General features: G+C 41.3%; 1 protein-coding gene across 7 annotated transcripts; it reads left to right on the forward strand.

The window, feature by feature from the left end:
- Positions 1-536: 536 nt before the first annotated feature.
- Positions 537-9856, forward strand: LOC114847081 (nectin-3-like). 7 transcript variants are annotated; one of them, XM_029136432.3, is made up of 7 exons: positions 537-695; positions 3152-3490; positions 3575-3877; positions 5062-5155; positions 5246-5400; positions 5845-5950; positions 9026-9856. In XM_029136432.3, the coding sequence occupies exons 1-7, from the start codon at positions 605-607 to the stop codon at positions 9090-9092; spliced, it is 1155 nt and encodes a 384-aa protein (XP_028992265.1). In that variant the 5' UTR covers positions 537-604; the 3' UTR covers positions 9093-9856. The 7 variants fall into 7 exon arrangements, with proteins under 7 accessions (XP_028992265.1, XP_028992266.1, XP_028992261.1 ...); XM_029136433.3 differs by having other exon boundaries at positions 9029-9856; XM_029136428.3 differs by lacking the exon at positions 9026-9856 and adding an exon at positions 6035-6726.
- The last annotated feature ends 515 nt before the right edge of the window (positions 9857-10371 follow it).

The raw sequence follows: 10371 nt of genomic DNA on the forward strand, positions 1-10371 counted from the left end.
TAACATACAATATACATGTTTGCATACTTCTTTATTTTGCTGACAGTTTAATTCACAGGCTTTCTCCAAATCGCAACACACTTCAAATGCCAACTGGCAGCACAGACCACGACAGAGAAAGACTGAACAAGCTGGTGAGGAAGGTCTGCTCTGTCCTGGGTGGTCCACTGGACTCTGTGGAGATGGAGGGTGAGAGGATGTCGGCCAAGCTGACGTCCAGCATGGACAAGTCTCCCACTGTATCAGACAGTGGAGGCTCTGAGCAGCTGCTTCAGTGGCAGACTGATCCACCCCCAGTGGAATTTGGAATTTCCAGAATGTGGGATGAATAAAGATTATCCACCATATGTACTATTACCAGCCACACCTAAATGAGGAAGAACTCAAGACGTTCATGAATTGGCTGTAAGAACAGTTTTAGTTTTTGTGTTCCACTTTGAGCTGTCGGGACAATGGATGGACTGTAAGCAGCTCTATACTCAGAAACAAAGCGATGCTTGTGTTTAAAACGGTACACGAAAGCATCCAAAGGGTTTATGGGATTTCTGTCTGGTGGAAGATTCAGTAGAGAGAAGTGACGAAGTAATGAATAATTTAAGTTAATATGAAAGGAATAATCAAGAGCTGCCACAAACGGTTTTTTCCTGGGATCCTGCTCTTCCTGTTGCTGCTAAACCTGAGCTGGACTGTAGAAGGTGCGTGAACAACACTTTTCTTTACTACATTTGTACATGAGGGCATCGGTCCTTTACGTAGGTCAGACCGCTGCATCACCTACAATAAACAACAAAGCAGCAGCTGTTTGTATTTAGAGATAAACTAGGTTATAATCAAATGAAGGTCGCAAAGAACTGCTTCAGTACTGGACGACAGAAGCAATAAAGGCCACAGAGACGATAGAAGATATTAAACTATGTTTAAAAAAGTTAAAATCGAAAAAGAAAAATAGTGAGGTCATTGATTTGTGAAAGTGGAAAGGCGAAGCTCGAGGGAAGATCGGTGTTTTGGAATAACTGGGCTAAAGAATGTAAAGGGGATTTCCCCCCGTAACTGGAAAATAAGATTAGCTTCATTTTATTTTCTAGTTTTAAACTAGAAAGTTTAAAACAAAGGTAACTTTTACTTGACTTAGTTCCTTTTAACAAATGTCCTAGTTGCTGCAAACACATTTTGATAAATTGTAGCATCTGAGGACGTTTGTTTATTGTGTTGCCACAGGAAATTGTTTTGGATTTGGAAATGGCGGAGTCAGGTCAGTGAATGTGCCACAAAGTTTGTTTTTCACGGCCTTGAAAGCGCCACAACAAGCGAGAAAGCTGGACACGGCGCTGAACGGAAAATAATACAGGGGAAGAGACGTTATGGAAGAAAGAAGCAAATTTCAGCTACGGTATTTTTGTTTTGTTTAGCTCCGGTCAAAGTGGCAACGAGATGAAGCTTAATTATGAAGGATAAGATTTTAGCAATTGTCTTGAAACTGTCTATGAAGTCTCGTGGTCACCACCTGATGTTAGTCAGGAATCAAGGTGAGGGACCCGAATGCACAGTACGCACATACAATGACTTCAATTATATTGTTGTACATTGACACAGTATCAATACAGTTTTGCAGTGTGTGGAAACGCTTTATGACGCCTCATCCACCCATCACTGCAGATACCGTTTGTGGAGGTTTAACGCAGGCTCTTGGTCAGACAGGCAGAGGTCTGTACACAGAGTGTCATGGAAGGCAATGGTACAGACAGGGATTAGGCAAAGCGCGCGATCTCCAGGCTTGCTTCAATAACTAAGCAGAGTAAGCACAATGCTGAGGTCTTTACATGTGTGTTTCTCTTACTCTAGAAAAAAGGAAACAGGCTGTTTTAGAATGTTTGATTAAATTGAACCAGTATATTTTTATCCTATAACTCACCACAACAGCTGTGACATTCAGCCTCCACGCCGCTAGAGGCGCTCTTGGGACTTTTGCTGTGGGTCTGAGTTTTAATTTCCTGTGTAATTAGTTGACCCACCTGTTTTGGTTTGTATATAAGGGATGTCTTTTGTTTCACACATTGCTGGTGTGTACGCGGTTGTAGCCAGATGCTACACCAAGTTATGTCTAAAGAGAGGAGAGTAAGTAGTGGAGTTCCTGCGTTTTGATTTGATGTCCTGTAAGGTTTGTGAGTGTCTTATGTTTCATGTTGAGGATTTTTGCCCGTAGTGTACGGAGCGTTTAGTTTGAGATAGTGAGTTAGGTTAATGATCACGTTTACCTGCATCGCAGTGATTTTTAGTTCTTCCTTTTGTGTTGACTGAGTCCTGCTGTGTAGAGAGTTTATGTTGTATTTAAATAAACCACTTTATGTTAACTGTTAAGTCACTGTGTTTGGGTCGTGCATTTGGGGTCTCCCCCCTCTCCTGTGTTCCCTGCGACCTGGTCTGCCGGTTGCGGCCAGGTGTCTGTGTGAGGGATTACACAGAGCTGTGTGCTGGAAGCACGTCGGCCGTGGTGCCTGAAGCCTCCGCTCAGTGTGAGCGCGTTCTCCTCCCGGCTCCGTGAGAGCCGTAGTTCTCCCCGCTTGGAGCGGGTGCTGTCACCGTCTCTCTCCACCGCATCTCCTCTCCTGCCCAGGGTTCCGTCAAAGCCCCGCCGGTTCGGAACCGACGGGGCGAGTTCGTAACAACAGCTGCTGTCACATGTGTGATACTTTTATTGATGACATGGTTGTAATGTGATCAGAGACAACTTTAAAACACAGTAATTTAAAGTATTGCAGTGCTATAAGTTGTAGTTCAATGTACAAAAATAATTATCTCATTATAATTAGTTGTGTTGTAAGTTCTTTGGTTAATAAACCAGGTATCAGATCCAGACATGTTAAATCCTTTGTTGCCACAATGAAGTAAAGCAGTGGGAACAGACTTTTTTTTTTTTTTTTTTTCTGACCCTCCTTTTTCACACACCAGTCATTTCACGCATTTCAAGTTGTATTGTTTTCAGGCCTCATTTAAAGGAATCAAATGGACAAGATGACAGCGTTAAATTGGATTACTTTTACAAATGTCTACTGATTTAGCAGATAGTTTTGTAACAGTCACAACCTCCAGAGACTGAAACCTCTTGTGCTTCTGCTCGTGTTTGTTTCCTGATTTTCCATTTGTCTTTCAGCTGTCCGGGTGGTGGGAGGAAACGTGTCGGTGGTTCTTGGAGAGAGCGCTACGTTACCCTGCCACCTCTTTGACACCACAGAGACGCTCACACAGATTTCATGGCAGAGAATGACTAAGGGGAAGCCAGAAAATGGAAATTTCATTACGATTATGGCTGATAAAACACACAACACCAATGGAGCTGACTATCGGTTCAGGAACATTGGAAACTTTACCAAATACGATGGAACCCTCCAGTTATCAGACGCCACGTTGCTGGATGAAGGCAGCTACTCGTGCATATTCACTCTGTTTCCGAGCGGAAATTTCAGGACAGATGTTACACTAAACCTGCTCGGTATGATAAATGTGTGTGTGTGGAGTAAACAGATAAAAGCTGGAGTCCCACACTGACCTTTGACCTGTGTGCTTCCTCTTGTAGTCCCTCCAGTCGTAACGGTGGAGGACGACGCCCCTCTGTTGGGGGGTGAAGAAGCTTCCCTTGCTACCTGTACGGCGGCTGGTTCCCGGCCTCCTGCTGAGGTGAAGTGGATTATGGGTTCTCTGGAGGGCTCGGTCCGTTCAACCACCACCTCCACCCTTCACGATAACGGAACCACCACCACGGTCAGCTCGCTGCTTGGAGTCCCTACCAGAGACGTCAACCAGCGTTTGGTGAGATGTGTCGTCACCAGCGCGGCGCTGACACAAGCAAAGAGCCTGCCCTTCACGTTACAAGTGTTCTGTGAGTATAATGATGTCATACGCTGCACTGGAGTCGGTGGAAATTCTCAATTATCCGGGTGACGTTTTGTGAAGGTTGAATCATTTCAACTGGATTTCTTCTTTTCCGTGGAAACGTTTTACCCTCGATTCAGGTGCTTGTTTTTCTTCAGTCTGAGTAAAGTTGACTTAAATTACAAGGCAGTGGATTTCAAGTGTGTGGTTGAATAGAACCACTCCACCCTTCTGACATTTCAACACATGCCTCCACTAAAACACATGTAAAGGCTAAATGGTTTTTAGGAATAAGGAATAACGTCTAACGGTCACTTTTTTGAATTGAATGAGATTAACTGACTTTGACTTTAGTAGACAAACCTCTAGTTAGTGACACTACGTACGCTGCACTGGAGTTAATATCCGTGGAGATTCTCAGTCATCCAGGTGATGTTATCTGAAGGTTGAGTTGTGTCAACTGGATTTCTTCTTTTCCGTGGAAACGTTTTGCCATTAATTTAGGTGTTTGTTTTTCTTCAGTCTGAGTAAAGCTGACTGAAGGCCACATATTTATCCTTCAGAGAGGTTTCCTCCACTACCTGTAGATGATTGTCTCATTATGTGAGCAAAGAGCTGGGGGCCGTGAGTATCTGAACTGTCAACTACTTATTTCTTGGTTTCACAGTGGACCGAGAAGAGAAGTGATTTGATAGAGGGTTGAGGGAAGAGTGATAAAATATGTACAATTTAAAGCACCCTCCCTCAACAGAGTAGGAGGCCTCAGACACAGTCTGGCTCCCATTTATCATGCTGCTATTTCATCTATTCCTGAGAAGATTAACACACACCACAACCCTGTAACGGTGGAGGAACAGCCAAGTAGTTGAGACTTCACAGCTGCTTACTGATACCTTGCTGTGGGTGGGGTGCTCTGCCTCACAGCAACACATTGTTACATGTCTGGTTGATTTATGGTCCTAAACACCTTAACAGTGTTTTTTTTAAGTGTCTGTGTGGTTGAATGGAACCACTCCACGCTTCTAACATTTCAACACTAAAACACGAGAAGGCTGAATGGTTGTTAGGAATGAGGAAGAACGTCTAACTGTTGCATTTTTTTAATTGAATGAGTTTAACTGACTTTAACTTTAGTAGACAAACCTAGTGACACAACCCAACAAAGCAGCTCATTCTCTCTCCTCTTTGCAGTTTCACCCACGACAGTGAACATCACTGAAAGGTCAGATAATTCATTTGAGTGTATGACTGAAGCCAACCCAGCTGCCAGCTTCACCTGGAGCAGGTACGGTGCTGCTGTCTGATCACAAAGAGCATCTTAATAAGTTGGTTTCAGGTGTTCGTGGTACAGGAACCTTTGTCTTGTGTGTTTCAGAGCTGACAAGTCCTGGCCTCAGTCTGGTGTCACTGTGGTCGGACCAACGCTGCAGTTTGTGAGGAACACCGCTGGCGTCAATGGCCTCTACCAGTGTGAAGCCTCCAACCAGTACGGGAGGAGTCATGGTAACTTCTATGTGCATGTGACATCAGGTGAGGCCTGTGCTCCAGGATGCACACTTATATTTGGAGGCTATTATTATTATTATTAGCACAGTGTTTTTATTATGCAAAGTAAAGGACAGACATGAGGAGCATTTTTCAGTCTTAGGATTTAAAATGAATCAATCGAGACTTAGAATGTAAAGTTTTACGTTTGGTTTACAATAAGTTCCTGCTCATTATGTGTCATAGAGTAGTAAAGTTATATGTTCGGTTTATAATAACTGTCTTTGGTTCCTGTTTGTTTTGTGTCAGAGTAATGTCAGCTGATCTGGGCTGAAATAAAAACTCCTGCTTTGTCTGTGTCTCTGCTAAAAACGTTAATGGTATTTTCTGTTGTCTTTGCTTCAGACTCTGACCTACGCAGGTCGTTCTTTCTGTCCTGGCAGCTCTAGTCCTCCTGTGTATTTGTCTTACGTGTGTGATTCCCTACAGGCTCCTGCACGGTTTGCTGGGTATTATTTAGCCTTTTGCTCGTCCTTTTTTTGCCATTGGTCTTGCTGCATGGTACTACCTTTTTTATATTCAGGCCCAAACAAAGGTACAAAATACAGTAATACTGCATATTATACTGGACATTTAATTTAAGTTTATAAATATATAAATTAATTGGTTTCTTTTCCAGCAGAGAAGAGTCTCCTGCATGGATGCAGCCTGTCCCTACAGAAGATGAAGCTGTAAAGCTCATGTTTAATGTAAACTAACTCTGCATTACTCAGAGACAAAGTGTCTCATTAACTACTTCCCCAAGTGCAAACACAGTATCAGTTTATGACGCAACAGTTTAATTCTCTGTGACTATTTGAGTACAGTTCTCCTTTTTTGTTTTTTGAGTACTTTTGTTTTGCTTTGGCAAGTTTACCCTCGTGCTGCAGGACAGAACAATGAGTGAAGGTGTAACCTGCATCAGTGCAGTGTGTCAACGTGCGAACAGACCTCACCATGGCTCCAATGTTGAAAGGATGCGTTTTTCTTCTGTGTTTTTTTTTTTTTTTTTTTTTTTTTTTTTTTTTTTGTTCTGTCCAGCAGTTTAGCAAGCAGCATATATTACGCTGAATGCCATATTGTGATGGACAGCTTTGCTTTAACAAGAAGAGTATATATAGAATATATATACACTCTTCCTGATTTATGGTTTATTTAATGGTTTATTTAGCTAATCCAAAATGTATGTGATGTTGCTGTGTTGGTGGACAGGTTAGGTTTCTGCTTTAGGGTGTGTATGCGGGAGGGTGTGTGGGGGGTAAGGGGTGCAACCAGCTGCTGAAACCAAGCAAATCTGTTAAGTAAACAATCGGAGCAAAAAAAAAAAAAAAAGCAGGGATGTACCTTAGGCTAACACATTAATAACTAAACAACTTTTGTACTGTGGTTCACCTTGGAGATTAATACTAATACCAATAATAGTGCCAAGGTATGTGCACATACTCATACAAACACATACATATAATATACATACATATGTGCATTATTACACATATCCCATACTACTTAATAAAAGTCCACAAATTCCATATTCACACTTTATTGATATTGGTAGTGATAAGTATCAATAATACTTACAGTTGGATTTGGAAAGTGTCTTTTTTATTTTATTTTATCTTATTTTATCTCTCTTTTTATCTGTTCAGTATTTCTTATATAGCGCTTTCATTGTCTTACTGTAAACTGCTGCTGGGTGAACCTATAATTTTTTTTGTACCTGTACAATGACAAATAAAATTCTATTCTATATACAGTATAACATACAATATACGTGTTTGCATTCTTCTTTATTTTGCTGTCAGTTTAATTCACATGCTTTCTCCAAATCGCCACACGCTTCAAATGCCAAAGCCTCGATACGGAACGTCATCACATCACTAGTAGATGCAGTAGGTGGCGGTAATGCACAGTAGTACGCAAGCTGCCATAAAAAACAAAAGAAGAAGAAAAAGAAAAACAGGCGCCATACACAACAAATATCCTGAACCAATCGTGCTCCTCCTTTAGTGATAATAGTGAAGAAGGCGAAGGCTGAGAATCTCCAGTCAATAATACCCTAAAAGTAATGATAAAAGGGGACGTGTAATCACCGATCAGGACCCGTTGTGAGGCGACAGACTTGTTGCGTGTAGTTTTCTAAATTTACAACACACCAGTCTTATTACGAATCAGAATACGGGCACAGTACATTTTTAGCTGGGTTAACGACGGATGAAATAATGACGACTGAATGACTTCGCTACGAGCAGGTTTTCTCTAGGGATCCTGCTCCCGCTCCTGCTAAACACGATCTGGACCGTGAAAGGTGCGTGGACAACACTTTCTGTACAACATCGTATGTGCCCTATTTATGTTAGACCGCTGCAACACGTGTAACAACAAAGTAGCTGTTGTGTGATTGTATTTAGAGATAAACTAGGTTATATCAGACTGAAGGGTGTGGAGAACTCCTTCTAATACTGGACGACAGAAGAAATATGCATATATATGAAATAGAGGCGATGGACTACTTGGAATATTATGCGTTTAAAAAAGCTGATTTCAGGTCGGTAAGAGTGGCTTCATTGTTTTGTGACGTTGGAAATGTAAATCACATGTCACATAGTTTGACTATTTCCACACCAAGTTAACATGTTTTCTATACACATATACACGTTTCAGCTAGAAAATAAATACATGTTGCTCAGCAGGTAAGACCCAAATGAAAGGCTCTGTTCATTCAGACAGTGACTGTTTTCTTCATCTTTCTGCTGCTCAGACACGTTTTCTGACCCTCTTTTACATTTTTCCTCACACCAGGCATTTCAAGGAATTCAGCTCTGACGTTGACACGATGGCAGAATTAGATTGTTTTAAACTGTATCCTAACTGTAACTGTACCTACTGTATTTTATTTACAGACACCTACCTCATGTCTGTAAAGAACAGACATGGGGACCCCTTGTTAAGTCATAGCAGGTGAAACGTAAATGTAAGACAACATTAAAACCAGCTACATTCATGAGATCTACAGGTGTCATGGCGTTCAAAGCAGCGGACCCACACGCACAGCGGAGACAGGACTTAGATAATGAAGGTGTTTAATCAGGCTCGTCGTCAGGCAGACAAAGGCTGCTACCACTGTGTGACAATCTGGCACTGGGCTATGGTTGAAACGGTGCTTAAATACAGGACAATGTGAGTAATGACTGATTCCATACAGGCTCCTGCACGGTTTGCTGGGTATTATTTAGCCTATTATAAGAATAAGAATAAGAATAAGAATAAGAAAACCTTTAATAGTCCCGCAGTGAGGAAATTACCTCTCACAACAGCAGTACAGAAGAGCAAGAATACAGGTACAGAACAGTTTGTGTTGGCACAGTACAAAGCAGTACAGTACAGTTAGAGTGAGTATGAGGTCATTGCAGGGTTATTGCACAGTAATGGGTATAAGATTTGTACCGATAACCGATAACATTTTTACCGATAACAATATACATGAATATACATTGCTCGTCCTGTTTGCCCTTGGTCTTGCTGCATGGTTCTTTTATAGATCCAGGGTCAATCAGTAAAAGGTACAAAATACAGTAATACTGCATATTTTACTGCATATTTAATTTAAGTTAATTGATAGTTTCTTTTCCAGCAGAGAAGAGAGCACACCTGCAGGGATGCAGCCTGTCCATGTAGTGGACGATGAAACACCTACGTAAAGCACATGTTAAATGTAAAATCTGTATTACTCATGAACTACTTTCCCAAACAAACACAATAACAGTATTAGTTGATAGTGCAACAGTCCAACTGTTGGTTTTTGTCAGTATTTGAGCACAGTTTTCCAGTTGTCCCATAAGTTCTGTTTTGCTTTGCCAATTTTACCCTTGTGCTTCATGTGTGTGTGTGTATATATATCTATATCTCCCTGGAAATACATCTGACACCTCAGTCCAGAAAAGTGCAGTCCTAGAAACAGCAGAACAACAGAACCCTCAAGCTCCCTGGCCTCTGGTAGAGGACCCAAGCTTAGAAAGTGGATGAGACCACCCGCGGAGGGAGGGAATAGAGTGGTATATTTAGTATGTTTATGCATTAACTTGTAATCATAGTGATCTACACTGTCAGTGAAAACTAATTGTATGTTTCCACTAGATTTTACTGACAGTGTAAAAAATCCTGCTTTGTTTGAGTTTTTCCATTAGACAACGTGTCAATAGACATTTATGGTGCTTTAGATCATGCTTCATGTTTTTCTTTATTGAGGCTCCTCAGAGCCTTTGTGATAAGAAACTGTCTCAAACGGCTGTTGTTTCTACACTGATATGAGCAGTTGGAGGTTGGTGGCGTCTTCTGTCTGTAACCAAGCATTTAATCTACGTCTGTGTCAATAGACCAGAGTTTGCTCAGTGAGCTATTAATGCACAGTAGCCCCTTTGTAAAGCACACTTTATATATTCACTATAAACAATAGTTTTTTTCATGATGTGTGCAGTTGAAAAGTTTTTTCCAAAAGAAATGATTAAACCTTTGTGTTATTTTTAGCTTATGTTATCTTAGCTTACAGCTGGAGTCATAGCTATAATTCAAGTTTTCTTTGTATTTAATTAACTTGTCGTTTATTACCACCATTACAAACTTGATGAAAACTGCAAATTGCTGCTGACAAAATCCACAACATTCAACATATGTATGAGACAAAGTGTCTGGAGAAAAGTATTACACTTTGAAGGAAAAAGTTTTGTGGGGATGATTTGATGTTTTTCTTCTGTAGCTCTGCTGCGTGATCTGATCATATGACACAACGTGACCAAGGTGTCAGGAGGCTTAATATGGTGGACCCACATGCACAGCACTTGAGACAAGTAGGTACCATTGAAGGGCTTTAATCACAGGTCCAGGAATGCAGGTACAGTAATCAGACAAACAGGTGATCAGATCAGGCGACGGTATAGACAGGGTTCAGGCAGAATGGGAGTACAGGCAAGGTTCGGTAAC

Source organism: Betta splendens, chromosome 21 (assembly GCF_900634795.4).
Source record: "Betta splendens chromosome 21, fBetSpl5.4, whole genome shotgun sequence".
NCBI classification, from domain to species: domain Eukaryota; kingdom Metazoa; phylum Chordata; class Actinopteri; order Anabantiformes; family Osphronemidae; genus Betta; species Betta splendens.